General features: G+C 37.5%; 1 protein-coding gene across 1 annotated transcript in view; it reads left to right on the forward strand.

Moving 5' to 3' along the window:
* Window positions 1-19,759, forward strand: part of KCNQ1 (potassium voltage-gated channel subfamily Q member 1) — a 378,292-nt gene that overhangs the window by 40,219 nt on the left and 318,314 nt on the right. The window contains exon 2 of the mRNA XM_026706550.2: window positions 15,095-15,185. Coding sequence (XP_026562335.1) covers window positions 15,095-15,185 — 91 coding nt within the window. The remainder of the gene's footprint in view (window positions 1-15,094; window positions 15,186-19,759) is intronic.

Here is a 19,759-nt window from a genome sequence, read left to right on the forward strand (position 1 = left end):
TTGCCCACGTGTAAAAATTACAAAAGCTGAAAAAATGGCTTGGATGACTACTCTGACTTCTTACATTGTGGTGAGGGTCACCTCAGCCTGCAAGTGTACACTGAAAATGTATGAACTTATGTCCATGAAGTTCTGCTTTCCCACTGGATCCCTGGCTGTGCAGGTTTCCTGATCCTATAGAAGCTTTCATGCTGCATCCATGGGAAGGGAGGTTTCTTAGTGCTATATTTCTGCTACTTTCGCTATTGTCTTTGCAGAGGATGGGATTACTAGGGTAACTTTGTCCTGAGCTAACGTGTTATATTTCATTGAAATATAACTACAAAACTTGGTAGAGTCAATTCCCTAGCAAACTCGATTTCATTGAGGGCCGCATCAGGGTTGTGTTTGACCTCAGGGGCCTTGGGTGGGCGTGGTCATGATAGGTGTGGCCAGGGTGGGCGTGGCCAGTTCGACATCACTCATGTCAGGGGTACCTGTGGTGGCCAAGTTCTAAGTCAGGCCTTCACTCAGACTCTCCCTCTCTCTCTTTATAATCTCCTTCCTTCCTTTTTTTCTTTTTCCTTTCTTGCTCTCTTCCCGTTTTCCCGTCTTTTTCTTTCCCTTTCACCTTTCCTGTCCCTTCTTGCATGCTCAAATGCAAAAGGGGAAATATTTTTCTTTTTCTTTTGTTTTTAGTTTGTTTTGCTAGCCCGCATGAGCTCCATTTTCGCTGGCAGAGGCACTGTGAGTTGATCCTTTGCTGCTTCTAGGGTGGCCCAGCGGGCCAGATCTAAGCTCTCAGTGGGCCGCATTCGGCCCGTGGGCCTTGAGTTTGACACCCCTGCTCTAGTACCTTTGTGCCATTAGTAGGGTCTAGTATTCAAACTGTCTGCTTCTAAATTTAACTATATCTACGTATCCAATGCAAAATGAATACAATGAGACCATATGCAGCTCCTTATCTTGGCTATTGGTGTCCAAACAGCTGTATTTAAAAGTAAGCTACTCTCAGAATATAAGGCTGGAGTTTATTGAAGCAATGCTTGTGGGTGATTAATATAATATTATTGTGGCATTATATTGTTGTATTACACTGTCAGCTGCACCTTATCATTTATTTTGCTGTTCTGAAAATTACTGCCTCTGTGATTTTCCAAACCTGCTGCCAACCTTTTCCAGGACAAAGCAGAGAACACAACCTTTGCTTGTGATGCAAAAATAGATTTTACTAAGGAAAATGTTATTACTTGCCCACACAGTGTCCTTCGAATGACATAATCACGTTCTTGATCAGAACTGATGATACCACTGAAATTAATAATTAGTTGCTTTGGAATATGGAGGTACCTGATTTTTCCATGCCTGCTTCCATTATGAAGTTGGGTCGGTTCCTTTCTTCAGTTATTTTTCTTTAACCTCAGGGTTAATCTGAACGCTATTGTTTCTTTTGATTCTACACACACACAAAACCAACCCTGCAATAGATAGCCTCAGATAAAAGGATCATATTTGCTTATTATTCATGGTCCTGAAGGTTTTTCTGCAACAGATGAACATGTGCCAAGTTGTAAAATATATGGAATCAGGTGAGCACAAGTCCTGCAGCAAAACAAGGTCAGCCTTTGTCTGAGCAATGGAGATATTGAGGTGTTGACACTACAACTGATTTATTTCATTCTTTCATTCCTAGCCCAGTTAAGAGAAATGGTTGTATGCAGGTATATATGGAAGCTGTACTTCAGGAGTTTCACACTAGTAGACTTGTTCGTTATTTATATGGGTGTTCGTTGCTATCATATGGTCTCTAGGTGGAGACAAGTATTATGGCCTGGTCCTTCTATGGCTACTTAACTGCACTCTATGCAGGTAGTCCTTGACTTACAACCATAATTGAGCCCCAAATTTATGTTGCTAAGTGAGAAATTTGTTAAGTGAGTTTTGTCCCATTTTACGACTTTTCTTGTACACCCTTTCTTGAAACAATTGTTAAGTGAACCATTGCAGTTGTTAAACTCATAACAACATGTGAAGTAAACATTGAAGTCAATGGGCTTGCCCATTGACTTTGCTTGTCAGAAGGTCGAAGAAGCTGATCACATGATCCCAGGACACAGCAACTTGTGGGCTGCATGTCCAGCTTCTCTTTTGCCCTTTGCAGTAATGTATAGTGAGGTGCTACCTCTATAAAAGCTACTCTCTACTCCATGTCCCAGAGGTCACCAATGTATTATTGGGATTTTGGGATAATTCACAGCCTCCCAAGAACTAGCATACCACAACCACATATTCTACCTGTTATGTCTATGTAAATAAGGTAGTTGGATTGACAATATGTAAACTATAAATATATAAGTTTGTAGCTTTAAGGAAAAATACTGTAATGTATTATGCTGTGTTCTGGTTGGTTAATTATGCTACAAGTTGCCAAAAGAGGGAGCTATAGATCATGGTTTAATTCTCTTTTTCACTGATGATCTCTCTTTATACTGATACTAACTGACTACGGACCAATACTGACTAACCCTGTTTATTTTGATATTCTATTAATATCGAAGTTTATCTGTTGTATTATGGTTTGATATTTGTCTGCTGTAAAAGACGTGAAACCAGTAAGAAGACTTTATAACTGGATATTTCTGGACTGTTAAAAACATGTATGACATGGACTGTTTATTGGACTGTGCTATTTTTTCAAGTAAACATTAATACAACTTGTTCAACTCTGTGTGGCTGTATATTTCTTCATATCTGTTCTCATAAACCATTTTTCGTGTGCATATCCTTTTTATAAAAGGGTTACTCTGCCTATATCCTAACACCACCCATGCAAGAAGTAAGAAAAATACAGAAAGAACCAGTGTCCAGAATTGACCTTGTATATTAATTATTCTTGTGTGCCTTGAAAAATTTCCTTTTATTGAGTTTCCATTAGCCCTTATAACACTAAAACTATAATTCTACCATATTCTTTTTCTTTATTGATGAACTTTAATAAAAGACAAATATCCTCAGGGATGCAAATTTTCCAGATTTGAATGATGTCAAGGATTATGTATTATTTGAGATTTTGCTTAAGGTTGCATGTGTCAGTAGTACCTTTGCTCAGTGTTATAGGTCTATAATTATGTTCCCTTTCCCTTTAAATTTCTATTTCATTGTAAGAGAATAGGCTTTAAATATTTTATTATTACCTTACCTATCTAACTTGACAAAGAATTATAGGGCTGGAGGGGATCTTGGAGATCTTCTAGTCCAACCCCTTGCCCAAGGCAGAAGACCTTATTGCATCCCTGGCAAATAGTCATCCAATATTTTCTCGAAAACCACTAGACATGGAGCACCATAACTCCAGGAGTCAAGCTGTTCTGTTGATTAATTGTTCTTACTGTCAGGAAATTTCTCCTTAATTCCAGATTGGATTTCTCTATAATGTACTTCCATCCATTGCTTCTTGTCCTAGCTGTTAATAGATAAAATTACAAAGTAGAAGGCAATTTTGCAAAATCTTGTTTCTTCACTTGTATCATTTTCTAATCAGCAGTGTTAACAGATATACATGGCATTTAAAAAATGTGGAACAAAAGAAACTTGCTCTGTGATTGTCTTTTAACTGGTTAACAGTTGAATGCAACATGCAATATAAATGAACCCAGGCAAGATAGTACCCCTTTTAAGAAATTGAAGAATAGAATTGGACCCTAATTTGTAAATAATGTTGAAAAGCCTAGACCTCCTTCCTCTTGTTCTTCACTGCAGAAGGAAAGATTAGGTATTGGAAGGGAACGCTGGACACTGGACAAAAGTTGCCTACTATGATGGGACCCAGCATGGCTTCTTAAGGAGGGGGTGAATCAATGCCTCTTTAAGAGGCAAAGAGCAAGCCCCTTTCTCAAGCATGAATTCACCACCACATGCATTTCAACCCTGGATAGCCTTAGCCAGGAAAGGGAATAGGTCAGTCATAAGGATCCCATCCACTTCTTCAAGTCAACAGATTCAAATCGCTCCAGAGCCGTTGTGGCATAGTGGTTAGAGTGCAGTATGGCAAGCTACTTCTGCTGACTGCCAGCTGTCATCAGTTTGACAGTTCGGGTCTCATCGGCTCAAGCTTGACTCAGCCTTCCATCCTTCTGAGGTAAAGTGAGGACCCAGATTGTTGGGGGCAATAGGTTGACTCTGTAAACCACTTAGAGAGGGCTGTAAAGCACTGTGAAGTGGTATATAAGTGCTCGATTTACAACCATTTGTTTAGTGGCTATTCAAAGTTACAGTGGCACTGGGGGAAAAATGACTTACGACCGATCCTCGCACTTATAATTGATACAGCGTCCCCACAATCACGTGATCAAATTTCAAGTGCTTGGCAGCCAGCATGCATTTATGATGGTTGCAGCATCCTGGGGTCAACTGGTCGCCATTTGTAAGCCAGCTTCTTACAGACAATGTGAAAGGGGGAAGCTGGATTCACTTAACAACTGTGTGATTTCACTTAACAAGTGTAGTGATTTGTTTAACAACTGTGCCATGGCTCACTTAACAACTCCCTTATTTAGCAGTGGAAATGTTGGGCTCAATTGTGCTCATAAATCGAGGACTACCCGTAAAGAGGCAGGAAATACTGTAAGGGAACACCTTGTGATTTTGTGTCATGTGTCTTGTGGTAAATGCTATATAAGTGTGTCCAATCACACTTGGCCAATAAAGAATTCTATTCTATTCTATTCTATTCTATTCTATTCTATTCTATTCTATTCTATTCTATTCTATTCCATTCCATTCCATTCCATTCCACTCCACCCCACCCCACCCCACCCCACCCTACCCTATCCTATTCTAAAACCCACCAGTGGACCTTGGTTGGGATTGAGAGAGACCAACTCAGTTTTTCTTCAAAAATGCTTTTTGTCTGTTTGTAATGTCCTCCTCAATGTGCTCATTTTTGGACTTGGGCGATGGACCCCATGTTGCGCTGAGATAGCACTCCTGAAAGCCTTCAGGGACTCCAGGATAACAGTTGCCATACTTCCACCCTTGACCTTGGCTGATGTTGTATCCAAAATCCAGCTAGCCTCATTTCCAAGAGGGGAATCCCTGCCCCCAGACTCAGCCAGACTCAATCATGCATTCCAGATCTTTCCTCTCTTCTGTGATTAAATCACAGTTGAGAGGGCCGACCTGGCATGCATTATTGAGATTAAATCACAGATGAGACAGGCCTTGTTACAGACTGACTGGGTGTTTTGTAGAAGCAGCCAAAAGCAAGGACCTCTGTGGGTTTGTTGCCCAGGAAATGAGGCTGAGTTCAGGGAGTTAGAACTCAGCCCCACATAAGATGACAGGATCACATTCCCTGACAATGTCCTGCCTCCTTTCTCTCACCATATCTCTCCATAATGGTTACCACCAAAATAGACAGATTCATCCCAATCCACACCCCATGTCCCATCTCCCAATCCAAGACCTCCCAGTATCCAAAACAATGGATCCTCCCCCCAACTCATCCATAGGCACATACCTCCCAAAAAGGGAGGGGTATGTAAGTCTGCAGTGCTTAGCACAAAGACAACTACTGCTCTTACCCACACTTCTATCTGTCACACTAACACCAGCTGCTCTCACTAGACTCCCTTCAAAGGTCAGGCAGTATCCACAACTCAATAAAAAACACAGAGCATCCAGATGATGAAATGGTTGCCATGTTATCTTTTCCATATACCTGGTGATTGACAAGATAGCTCCTCCAAAGGGATGTGCGGCAGCTTCCAGACACAAGCCCTAGACTGCCACGAAACTGTATTCATTCAGCCATCTTGACAGGTACTCCTCCCTAAAACAGGAAACAAAGAGAGCACTGCACTAGGCTGCTGCCAGGCCTCCATGAAGTCAAGTTGGTACCACCAGAAAATTAATACTAGCCACTGTAATTGCATGCTGCTAGTACCAAACAAATCTAAACTCTGGCAGGCGAACCCAAAGGGGCTTTTTCAAGAGGCAACTGGACTTTTGTTTTTGTTTTTTCTTTTGAAGTTGTTTCATTTCCCATCTAAGAAGCTTCTTCAGCTTTGACAGGATAGTGGGGAATGGAAGGAATTCTATTCCTTGCAGACAGCTGGTAATTTGCATCCTTTTAGAGCAGGGGTGTGAAACTCAAGGCCCAAGGCTGGATTTGGACCAAGGGGTGCTTAGATCTGGCCCAATGGACCGCCTTGGAAACAGCAAAGGACTTGTCCACTGTACTCTGCTGCGGCCCTCCCATTTCCTCTGGCAGGGGGTTGCAGGAGGTTGTCATGGCCAAAAATGGAGCTTGGGAGTCCTTTTTCACTGGCAGAATGCTCTGGCCACTACAGACACCCCCAACACGAGTGACATGAAGCTGGCCACACCCACCCCACAGCCTCCTGAGGTCAAACAGAACCCTGATGCAATGAAATTGAGTTTGACATCCCTGTTTTACAGGCTCATTGAAGCACTTGGAGGTTTATTTATGTCCTCAGGGTTACCCGAGTAGTGCTCCTGGTTCCTGTAGTCTGCAATTTTTCCTCTGGAAATCCATTCCTACTCCCACACCATTCAAAGGGAGTAGGAATGGATTTCCAGAGGAAAAAATTGCAGACTACATGAAGCAGGAGCACTACTCAGGTGACCCTGAGGACACAGATAAACCTCCAAGCGCATCAACGACCCTCTAAAAGGATGCAAATGACCAACTGTCTGCAAGGAATATAAATCCTTCCATTCCTCACTGTCCTGTCACCTGAAGAAGCTTCTTGGATGTGAAGCGAAACGTCTTCAAAAGAAAAAAACAAGAAAGTCCAGTTGCCTCTTGAAAAAGCACCTTTGAGACAACCATGACTTGGATGACTGAGAATTTCTACAGACTTCTGGCAGGCAAAATGTACTAGTCGGTGCCACTTTTGTTACTAAAGTTTCAGTGCCACTTCTAAGGCTCATATCTCCCCCATCATCTGCTCAGCTGCTGGCCACCTTCACCTCCACAAAACAGCAAGGCACCAGCAGGCACAGTCCAGTAAGCTTCTACCAGCCCAGTTCGTACTTGCCAATGTTAACTCATGGGAATAAGGAAATACCTGCAGCTTTCTCCCCTTACAGCCAGAGGAAAATTTAAGCCCCAGGGTTCACTTGATCTGGCATCTTGATTCCAGCTGTTTTATGGCAATTGCTTGATGAAGGTTGCTGGAAATATCTTGCCTTCATATTTGCCAGGCAATTTTGTTTTTTTTGCTATCACTGTAAGGTTGAAAAGAAGTCACTTGCTTTCAGAAAAAAAACCTAATAATCAAATTTTCAAATTAATTATTTCCTAATTTAATTTTGAAAATACTTTCTGGTATTGAAAGTTCTCCAGTATAGGGGTTGTAAATTTTGGTGAGAGACACACTATGTCCCAGGATGCAGATATAATGCTGGCAGGACAGATTCACTTTAATATATTCTGAGAGCAGAATTCCTTCATTGGTGATGCCAGGAACATGCTACTGCTATATTTCTTCACTTCTTTGCAACTTTACAATTAACGTGCACCTGTTGCACAGTGCTTCATTCTTGAAGGAGAACAAAATTAAACATTCATAATTGTTTTGATTATAACAACAGAGATAAGATATAACTCAGCACCCAGACACAGCACTATTATAAGTACAAAAGGTTTATACAAAGAAACCTTAGGTCAGATGATAGAGAAACTCATGTGGTGTTCACATAGAATTTACAGAGGAAGGGAAGTAGGAAGGGAAATTGAAGAGGAAAGAAAGAAAATTTAAATATAAGTTTAAGGACCTAAATGAATCTTTTTAAAATGATTGAAATGTTGATTCTAGGAAGTTGCAAACAGCCAGTCCAGACTGATTTGAAATAAGATTTTGAAGTTAATTATAACAATCCTTCCTATAGAAAAATCTTGTTTGAATTCTTAAAAAGAAATATGATAGGATGGGACTTTAAAGGTTGGACACTAGAGGAAACCAGAAGAAACTAAAGATTACAATTAAAGGAGAACAATACTTAAATGTGACTTACAGAATTTAATACAGAATGAAGGAAAATACTTTAACATTGGATGTATTGAGGGATATTTGTGAACAATGGACCCAAAAGTTAAGAGTTGTAATGTTTAGCTCTTAAATCTGAAAGTGGAATCAAAATGACAGGCTACTAAAATGATAATGGAAGAGATGCAGCACAGGATATAGAGATGAAATTGGCTGATGTCTTGAGATTTAAAAGGCATATAAAAATAAGAAGTCTAGGAACAATTTGGGTAATTTCCTATATTGGATTTACAAAAGAGACTTGTTAAAGTTCTGAAGAATTTTGTGAGAAGCAACAAAAGAAAATGAAAAGAAATCAAAGTCTAGGCCATTATTTAAAAGATCAAGATTGTTAAAAACAAAAAGAAAGAATGTAAAATTGATTTGTTAAAGGTTAAAAGGATATGTTGTTGTTGAATGGAGTTTGTTGACTAGGAGCAAAGGATGAGGTTTTAAGGATTTGTTTATCAATAAGAGATGGGAGATGGGAAGAATAGATCATTTGTTGTATTTTAAGAGAAGATGTTAAGTTACAAAAATTGTTTATATTTGCTATGATGAAAGAGGAAATCATTTTTTATATATTTTTTCTTTTTCTTTACTATAACTAGTCCTCAACTTACACCCAAATGTTTAAGGATTATTCAAAGTTATGAAAGCTTCAGATAAGATGTTTTATGGCCCATAAAACATTTCTGGCTTTTGTAAAACATCTCCTCCCCCGCTTCATGATCACATGACTGCATTTTGGGTGCTTGGCAACCGGCTTGCATTTAACTCTGTTCCTGCAGACCCATGGAGGATTTCCCCTCCATTCATGGAGGAGAGGATAAATCCTTAGTTTGGCTCCAGAAATGTTTGAGACTGAAAGGGCTACCTGTTGGGAGAATTTCAGCTCCATGAAATCTAGCAGGCAGCTCTACTTAACAATCTGGGAGATTGCTTAATAACCACAACCAGGCATTCTGTTGTGGTCATTGAATAAAGCAGTCATGTGACATATCAGTTAACTATCACTTCACTCAACTATTGATATTCCAACTGTGGCCATAAAGTGACAATTATCTGTATGTTCTTTTTTCCTCTTTTTTTCCTCTATTTTTCATTTTTCTCTATTTGTCTATTTTTTATTTTTATCTTTTTAGTTTGCATTAGTTTATAATCTTATCTGAATTATCATAATTATAAGTATCTTAATTATAGGAATATTAATGTTCTAATGGTGCTGTTAGAGAAAATGTCTGGGAATTCCATGAATGACCCAAAAAAACCCTACAACCCCAAAACTATATACTATCAAACAGCAAGAACAAAGCAATCTGGATAGACAAACGACCAGGCTCAAATTATCACGTTTTGGATAATTATGAGAAGACCAAACTCCCTAACTTGCCACCATGTTGGGAAACATGAAAGGAAAGAGAAATAGAGAATAACCAGAAGCCAGGTGGATGAATTCAGTTTTATTGGCTAGCAATAAATTGTTGAGAGACTTGAAAGATCAGACTGGAAAAATCCATCTGCGTGATTGCTAGAGTCAACACAAACTTGATGTGACATAATCAATGCTGAGAGGATACATGAAATATAAGACTTTCTCTAAATCCTTAACCTTCAGTCAAGTGAAAATAAAATGACTGGCAATAGTACCAGGAAACCCAGATATTCTTTTTTTATCTGTTCTACGTCAACCTCTTTGATTCTATTAGAATGTCATATAATGTCATCTTCTATTCATTGGAGTTTTTTTTCTTTTATTTTTCCCCCACTCTGGAACTGTGCTTTCCTGATATTATAAGAAGAGCTAAAATATCTGTACCTAAATACAAACCACTTCTGCCAAGTATTTTCAGTCTCCCCTCCCCCCCACTCCACCCCCAACTTGGGTGTTTTATGACTCATTGATGAAAAGGTTCAGGATAAATTTTCAAGTGGTAGAAATTACATCTTTTTAGAAACATGCTTAACATTGTGATGGAACCAGCCATTTCAGATAACAGATAAAGATAACAGATAAAGTAGAATTACTGTTAACAGATAACAGATAATCAGAGTTGGAAGGGACCTTGTAGGTCATCTAGTCCAATCCCCACCCAAGTGGGAGACCCTACACCATTTCTGACCAATGGCAGTCCAATCTCTTCTTGAAAGTCTCAAGTGATGGCGCTCCCACAACTTCTGAGGGCAAGCTGTTCCATTGGTTGATTGTTCTGTCAGAAAGTTTCTCCTTATTTCCAGGTTAAATCTCCTTGTTCAGTTTCCATCCATTATTCCTTGTCTGGCCTACAGGCGCTTTAGAAAATAGCTTGACCCCTTCCTCCCTGTGGCAGCCGCTCAAATATTGGAAGACTGCTATCATGTCTCCCCTGGTCCTTCTCTTTACTAGACTATCCAAGCCCAGTTCCTGTAACTGTTCTTCATATGTTTTAGTCTCCAGTCCCCAAATCATCCTGGTTGCTCTTCTCTGTACTTTTTCTAGAGTCTCAACATCTTTTTTATAATGTGGTGAACAAAAGTAACATAATGGAAGTAAAAATATAGCTAGGCCTTTTCAAATATCATATGTTCATTCTTCTCTGTATGTGTGTTCATTCTACGTCTATGAGCAGGCTGATGATAATAGCAGCAGCATTTAGACTTACATACCTCTTCACAGTGCTTTACCGCTCTCTCTAAGTCAAAATCAGCATATAATATAACAGTCATTGGGAAATGTACCAAAGCCATTTTTAAAAAAGGATCTGGACTCTTTTTCTGGAGAAAAAGACTTTTTTTGCACATTTATTATATAAGTATAGATAATGAATATGTTTTCCAGCTCTGTAAATATATGACCTTTTATTTCACCTTATATTTTCTCTGTTTTTCTCATACACTTTTATAAAACTGTACTTGATGAGGGAATGTCATGTGTTTTGATGTGCTGCCATCTAGTGGTTAGATTTACTGCTTAATTCAAAGTAACAATCAATGGCTACCTTCACAGTTTACCTTGGTTTCCAGCAAGATTTTAGCATAGATTCTTGAACAGCAGCTACTGCTGGTGTTTTGCTAGCGTGTAATATCAGTTCTTCCCACTTTTCTATTGTATTTATGACCCGTTAAGGAGTTTCATATTGTAACATGAATGGATGTAGACCCTTAAAAAAACAGATCTTACTTTGCTCTTTATTTAGGAATCTGCATAACTGTATATACTGGAATGGATCCAGGGACTGAGGGACAGAAGGAAAATACCTTCTTTTGCACGAAAGCATGTACAAGAATTTGTATAAAAGTTCAAGCAGCATTGTCCTTTGTAGTGCATGTTTCCTTATGCGGATCACTTTCACAAATTCTTGTTCAAGAGCCTCTCTAACATATTTTTCTTTTTCTTACTTATTGGTGCTGTTTGAGCTTGGTTGTTTTCTTGCATGTTTTATTACCCAAACTAGGTAACAACATCAGTACTAGAAGAGAATTTATATTCTGAGTGGCTTGCCTTGTCAGGAGTGGTCTTGGTGGAGGTTTTTTTGTAGGGGGAGGGAATTGGATTGTTTACTGTTGGCTTGTTTGGCAATTCTTTGATTGAGGTATATTGTTCACTCCTTGATTGTTGATCTGATGTTAAACTTGGTGTTAATCTATGGTCATCTTGGTGTTGATTGCTCAGTTCTTCTAACATATCTGGAAATGCAAAAGTAATTGTAGAACCAATGTAACACAGGGTTTAACTGAGAAGACCCAAAGTCCAATTTACATTTAGCCATAGAAATTCAATAGTCTGAGTCTGTCTGTCTCTGAGTCAGTCATGAGTCAGTCGGTCTGTCTCTCACAAACAGAGACATTAACCCACAAGATTATTATTATTATTATTATTATTATTATTATTATTATTCTGTGGGTGTGGCTAGGTAGGAGCCATGTGTCTGGGTGAGCATGGCTTCTTTTTTGTGCAACCCCAACCCCCCCCCCCCACGTGTAGCCCTTTTTGCCTCCTGGGCCTCAGGGAAGCCTCCTGGGCCTTCACAAGACAGCGAGGGGCCTTCGCGAGACGCTGTCTTCGTAAGACATCAAGGGGGATCCCAGCACAGCTGATTGTCAGAACAGCTGATCATCGGGAGGAAAAAATATACCGGTTCAGCCAAACGGTAGCATTTTTTATTACCGGTTCTCCCGAACCAGGTCAAACCAGTAGAATCCCACCACTGATTGAGTGCCATTTTGCACAGTCAGCTGTGTCTCCACAGCGCAAGCCCGCGGCTTGCATAACCACAAGATTATTGTTAATGGGGGAAAAAATGGAGGAGGGAATAATATGCTTGCTACCTTTAGCTCACGAAGGAAAGGCAGAATATAAATTTATCAAATAAACCTATGCATATATAGAATAAAATGTAATTCTCAGATGGTTGAAAATCACAATTGTTCTAATTGTTGCACAGTTATTCAGCAAATGTTTGCTTTTTCTAACTCAGTAAACAATTTCTCAGGTTTTTCTGTCAGTAACTGTTTTCTTGAGTTCTTGTAAACTCATTCTTGTGTCACCACTGATATACCCTTCAATTCTATATGTAAATGGTTTATAGTTTAACAAATGTAATACAATATGTTATATAATAAAAGTAAGTTCTACAAAATAAAGTAACGAGTAAAAATACAATTCCATTGTACCATATTTCATTCACAACACCAATACTGAAGTCTCTGAAAATCTTCTGAAACAATCAGATTGTAACATTTTGTCAGAGGAACATGAGGGAAGGGGTTCATTTTATTTCTGGAGACAATCTATTGACATGAGGGAAGGGGTTCATTTTATTTCTGGAGACAATCTATTGACATGAGGGAAGGGGTTCATTTTATTTCTGGAGACAATCTATTGACATTGGAGGGAAGCCATGATGGGGAATATTATGTTGTTAAACAACATGTTGTCAGAATACGGTGGTGAAATATTTTAAATTATAGGTACAGGTTGTCCTTGATTTACAACAGTTCATTTAGTGACCATTCAAAGTTACAGCAGCACTGGAAAAAGAAGTGACTTGTGACCATTTTTTACAGTTATGACCTTCGCAGCATTCCCGTTATCGTGTGATCAAAATTCAGATGCTTGGCAACTGATTCATATTTATGACAATTGCAGTATCTGAAGTCATGTGATTACTTTTTGCCACTTCCCACAAGCAAGGACAATGGGAAATCCAGATTCACTTCATAACTGGGTTATTTATCAATTGCAGTCATTCACTTAGTTTATCAATTGCCGTCATTCACTTAACAACTGAGGCAAGAAAGGTCATAAAATGGGGCAAAACTCACTTAACAAATGTCTCACTTAGAACAGAAATTTTGGGCTCAATTGTGGCCTAATAAAATAATAGAGCCTGGAATTTCTGCCTGGAATTTCTGCTGTAATGATCCTAAATTGAGGGCCATGTGACCAGACCCGATTTTATGACTTTTTCTTTAGCAGTCATTAAATGAGTGCTATGGTCATTAAGTGAACATGACAATTAAGGAAATACTGTGTCATTAAGTTAATCAACTCATCATTTTCTTTGGTCATTTTTCCTTGAAAATCATTTGAAAAGGCTGGAAACAGAGGAAAAAAATTAAATCGTAATTACATGACTAGGGGGCTGCTACAACTGGTTGTAAAGATGAACTGGTTGCCAAGTGTCCAATGTGGGGTGTGTACAACCATGGAACTCTGGAACTGGGTTGTAAGTAGCTTTTATGGGGGAAGAGGTCTGTCATAACTTTGAAAGGTTGTTATGTTAGTCTACCATACTAGCTTCTGTTGGTTCCTGTGTATCCTTTTAGTTATATTACTATTTAGGTTCCTGTGTATCCTATTTAGATATCTTACTGAGCAGGATCTTTCTATCTATTCTTTCAAGATCTGCTAAACTGCCCAAACCCTGCTGTATGTCATCAGAAACTTACAAGTACACATTTTAAAATAGTTTAAAATCTATCCTTACCTTAAAAAGGATGAAGATGTGGTAGCTTTCAGGAATTCCAGTTCAGAGTTAAAAATGGCATTTGCTTAACTATATATCGTCCAGCATAGTGAAAACTGAAGGGAGGCAGAATTAGGAAAGGATGGACAAAGTCATTGTAGTATTCTATAGCCATAACATCATCTAACAAATTCTCAGCATATTTGAGATCAGGACATTTTGGGGTTTGAGAAATAGCATCTTTCCTGCGGTAGCCAATAGAGAGCTGCAAAAATCCCCATTTTGTGCAATTAGATTAAATGTGCTGTCCTACTTGGCCTTTAAAAGTTAATCAGAATGAACATTTTGGGCTTGTGTATACACACAAAGGGCTAAATTTATGGAAATACAGAAATAATATGTGTACTCACACTTTTTATTTTAATTATATACTTCTGGCAGATTCTTGTAATGGTTTTGCAACAATTCAATAAGATCCTTACCTTTTCTCCATCCCTATCAACTTAATAGAAATCAATGTTTTTCTTCTTGGGCAGCTTTCTTGGAACTGTTGATTGGAATGGAAAGTTCTAAATTCTACTCTGATTTCATTTCTGGCCTTATTTATATGACTTCTATTGCTATCAATAGCTGTTTTGGTGGGAGAATGTCATTTTGTTGTTAAAAGAGCTACACTTTTAACATGCATTCAGCCTTGGCAGCTGAATTGGTAAGGGAAATTCCACACACTATCCATGTGTTTATGCAAGCAGTTCCTTGTGTAGATACATCTATATATGAACAGTTAGCTCCTTGCAAGCATTGTTTATAGCTCTGTTAACTTTGTGTCTCAATGGAGAAGCTGAATTGTATTCTCCTGTAAAACCTTATCCAAAGACTTTGTTACCTGATAAAAAAAGAAGCTAAAATTAGACTTAAGTTCCTTCACAGTCCTTTTATCCCACATTCTGTTGAGTGAAATCAACCTTTACGTTTGTCCTATGCAGCTTATTACACTATTGAAAGTCAGGGATTTTTATTTATTTCTCATTTATTGTTTCTTTTCTTTTAAAAAAAAAGCTTAATTAAATGTTTTAGTGATTTTAATTTTTGTTTTTTTGTTTTCTTCCCCCCCAGTTTCCTCATAGTGCTGGTCTGCCTTATATTCAGTGTGCTTTCCACGATTGATCAATATGCAGCTCTGGCTACAGGGACATTATTTTGGATGGTATGCCTATGGATATTTGCTTAAGCAACATATAATTTGTATGTATTTTGAAAAGAATTAAAATTGAGATATAGATATGTATTTGTATGAATGTACTGTGTATATATTTGGTAATGTTATTTGGATGTACTCTAATTTGCTAAAATGCCCAAGCATGGTAATATGAAGTATAATCAGAAACTTATCAGTGCACCTTTCACAATACTTTCATCTTTTTTTTCCTGACTGATTTGTATCTGTATGAGAGTAATATGGATACCATGGAAGGAAGTAGGTTTCTGTAAAACCTTTAGGTTCAGGCATGGAATAATCTGTAGAAATCCAATTTAGTTCTCATTATACTCTGGATTGGGTTCATTTGGCCGTTCCAAATGATTTGGAATGGTGATCCAATGATTTTCATCATCCAAACCATAAGCAGTTTGTGAGGTTTCTAACATAGTGTTCCAGACAAAACAGTTATGTTTTGGTGACCACATCCAGAATACGTCAGCTTTAGTTTGGAGGATTAACGTCTAGACTATTTTTTGACCATACCATATTGATACAGTTCAGAACAGAAGGATAATGTTGCAGGGAACTTGTTTCTGAGTTCTGTTTCAGTAGGTTTTGGACATCCCTACATAAAAAGAAGGGTCCTCTAGATTGTCCCACAAAGTTTAACTAATTGAGTAGGGTGATTGAACAATAATATGTGTGGCAATTCTAAAGGCAAGAGGTAAAAATCAGTCGTATACAGATTTTTAAAAACTCTCTTAGTGTTTTTAGTATTTTTATCCAGGTTAAAAAATGTGATGGCTCAGTTGAGTTTATATATAGTAAATAGGTGAGAACCTAAAGTCGATGCATTTTGTAATGGCCAACTATTCTGACATTAGAATACACCATCAAATATTTCTTTTCAAAGATTTGTATAATCCATAATTTTTGTTGTTGTGCATCAGTGTTATGCACTGATCCATACCAATCCAATAATGCTAACGATCACTTGAATGCTATATCCAAGTTCAAGAGTGTTCAGTAAATAAGTCTTCTGAGTTCTCCATTGTCAGGACCTGTGTCAGGTTCATGAAACACATACTGAGAGTAATATAAGCAGCCCTCCTCAGCTATTATGTTCCTTGTTGATATCTCAGTAGAAGTTGCTGGCATTGCATTACCTGACTTAATTCCTTGGGGCAAGCCAGCATTTATATTTCATTTCACTTTGGGCACTTAATCCTGCAGTGGTTTTTATGTTGGGATTTCCCCATTATATGTGTTTTAATATTTAATGTCAGCAAAACCGTACCTTCCTTTTTCCAGAGAGTCAACTTTCAGAGTTCAAGTTTGTATGAATAAAAGACCTAGTTTTTATGTCTTTCTTATGCAGCTCAACAGGTTTATAGCACTTGGGTTAAGTCCTTCTTAATTTTGTCTTTTATTTATAGAGTTATTTTTACACAGATCTGGTAGTGAATAGTTTCATATGGTGAATGTACAGATACTAATTGGCTCTCATTAACATCAGACTAATTTAATTTCAGAAAAAGACCAGCTTTTGTAACCTGGTAATCTCCAGAAACATTGAATTAAAATTTCTAAAGTTAGTGTTTGAGACTTGGAATACTTAAAAATAAGGTAGTGGCAATTATATGAAAATGTTTACAGAATTGGTTTTCATGGCACAGTATGAAAATGATTTGCCATTGCTTTATGGAATTTGGTCACCCCAAATTTAACAGTGAGCCTGGGATTGCTTGAGGGCCTCCAAGTACTAATCAAATCTGGTCTTGCTTAGCTTCTTGCAATTAATTAATGTTACATAATTTAAATTAATTTAAGTTTTATGATAAATCCAAAGTCATGTGAATGGATTGCTGCCCTTATGCCAAGACTTTATCATTTTGTTTTCTCCCGAACAGTTCTCTTTCCGGTTAAGGGTTTTGTTATCCTTCACTAAAAGAAAAAAATTGTACACCAGAAAACAAGTGTAGAACTTGTTTCGTAGAGCAGTTTTGTACTATTCACAAAATGGCTACCTATTATGAAACATTCAACTGATGACGTACTTTGCCAACCCTGCACTCTATCATCTATTTGGGGGCATATTTTCAAACAGTACTAGATTGAAATCTAAGAACATAAGAAAACCTACGAGCCTGTTAGAACCGACCAGAGGTAACCTTGGAAGGTGGTGATATAAGTTGATGCTTTGCTTTGCAAACTGTTATTTCTCCAGTTAATTAATTAGCCAAACAATGATGCACACATAGGAAGCCTAATAATCTCAGAGGTTAGAGAAGTACAAAGGTATAGGAGTCACTTCACTTATACCTGTGTAGACTGTGGCTCAGATTTTAGAGAGTGTAGGAATTAAGGGACATGATGGCTCAGTGGTTAAGACACTAAGCTTGTCAATGAAAAGGTCGGCAGTTCAGCGGTTTGAATCCCTAGTGCCACATAATGGGGTGAACTCCCGTTACTTGTCTGAGCTTCTGCCAACCTAGCATGTAAAAATGCAAATGCTTTAATGTTGACATCTTTGCATCCTAAACGGTAAAGGCATGCACCACAAGCTCAACAGCGGAAGGAAATTTATTTATTTATTTATTTATTTATTTATTCTGCAGAATCTCATCTGCCATCATCAGGCTTGTGTACTGTGAATCATCAGGGTTCATCTGTGTGTCAGGCTTTTGCAGAACAGAAATGGCCACGAAATATATTTGCTATATTGATGTCTTTTCCATTTACAAAAACATAAGAATATCTGTGTGTTCCAATCTATACTTCTGCAGCTTTAAAATGCATACAAGATGTTTGCACAAGCAATGCATATAAATAAGAATCGCATGTTAAAGCCCTATTAGGAAATTCTGTGGGGAATGAGAGTGTTAGAGAAAATGTGCACAAAAATACATGCATAAAGATATAAATGGATATAAATGTGAGCAAATTGTTGTGTTGATTTTTGGAAAAGAATAAATATCAAAGGTAAGTGAAACTGAAGTTTGCAGATTTAATATCTTCTTAGTTCTGCGGGATTAAATAGAAAGCTAATATTTACTCACTATTTCTATAAATGAAGTTATTTTGAGATTAAACAGGAACCAAGTACTTAACTGGCCTTGGAATATGAGCCCACAAATGAATACAAAACTCTGATCTCTATTTCTGTTTCCTGATTTTCAAAAAGTTAGTGTTTTAGATGATAGAAAACCCACACTAGCTACTATAGCTTCTTTTGCATTTTAAAGGAGAAGCGTTCTATTAAAAACATATATTTTTAGCAGTTGGGTTCTAATTCGAAAGGCTTCCAGATAAAAGCAAAGCCACATTTAAAATAATCATGAATGTGACACTAAATTGTTTTTTTAAAAAATAATTATTTTCATGACCGAAAGAAGGACACCCTTTATCTTACTGATATCAGTGAGTTTTAATTCAAACTTAGATTGCTCTCAAAAGCTCATAGTCAGGATTAAGACTGGGGCAAATATACACAAGGGGAATGTAAAGAAAATTAGCATGAGGTAAGCATCCCTTTTTGAAGCATAAATGCATCTGCATCCTTTTAAAGGCTTGGCTCTGAAAAAGGCATTTTGTCTAATTGCCTGTGCATCTGTATAGATGCATAAACAACATTTCTTGTGAAATTAGTAGCAAAGTGAATTGGCTATGAGTGCACACACAGGTTCAGACAATCAAGTAAAGTGTTCACAGCACCCAAGTGAACCTTAGGGAGAAAGCATATGTTTTAACACTTAGAGAACGATACGTTTATTAACACTCCATACATTTATTGCTTTGAAATTGAAAAGAGGATGCAGAATTAATTTCATACCGCTAGGTGGAGATGTGAGCAGGACTAAGTCTTTTTTTTTTCCTGGCAAATCTTCAGTTTACATTGAATAAGAGATTATCATGTAGAAAGGTTATGTATGTACATTGGCAGATTTAACATATTAATGGAAGAGATGTTTGGACATCACCCACAAAGAGAATGAGGCATATTTATTTAAAAATTGTTTTTGAAAGTTCAATATTTAAACTATGGAAAAAAGTAAATTCAACGAGGTATTCTCCCTATGAGACTATATTTTTCTTTTATTTTTATAAGCAAATGTTTTTATGGTGCCAAGACACAGCGGAATGTTGTTATCTCAGCATGCTCTAAGAAAATCCAGGCACATGATCCAAGTGGATTAAACATTCTTCTGAACAGAAGGATATTTAGTATGCCTGAAAAAGCTATTTTCTTGCAGGAATCTCATTTTGTTGTCAGATTAGGTCTTAGAGCTCTAGAGATTATAAAATGTATGTTAAATATTGCAGGTGTTAGATCACTTTTCCTACTGAAGCCTTAATTCTTGCTCATACTGAACTGCAAAAAAAAGTTTCGAAAGATATACAAATTTCTGCCTTTTTTACTTTTAATAATACTTTTTCACTTTTAATAAAGTGAAAATAAAGTTCTTTTTTACTTTTAATACTTTTTCATTATTATAATTTTAGCCAAGATGTTTATTTAACATACATTATATAATCTCTAGAAATTAAGGAATTAAGAAATAAGGATATTCCTATATAAG

The sequence above is a fragment of the Pseudonaja textilis genome, chromosome 1 (genome assembly GCF_049901715.1).
Source record: "Pseudonaja textilis isolate UNSWEBS1 chromosome 1, rPseTex1.2, whole genome shotgun sequence".
Taxonomy (NCBI): domain Eukaryota; kingdom Metazoa; phylum Chordata; class Lepidosauria; order Squamata; family Elapidae; genus Pseudonaja; species Pseudonaja textilis.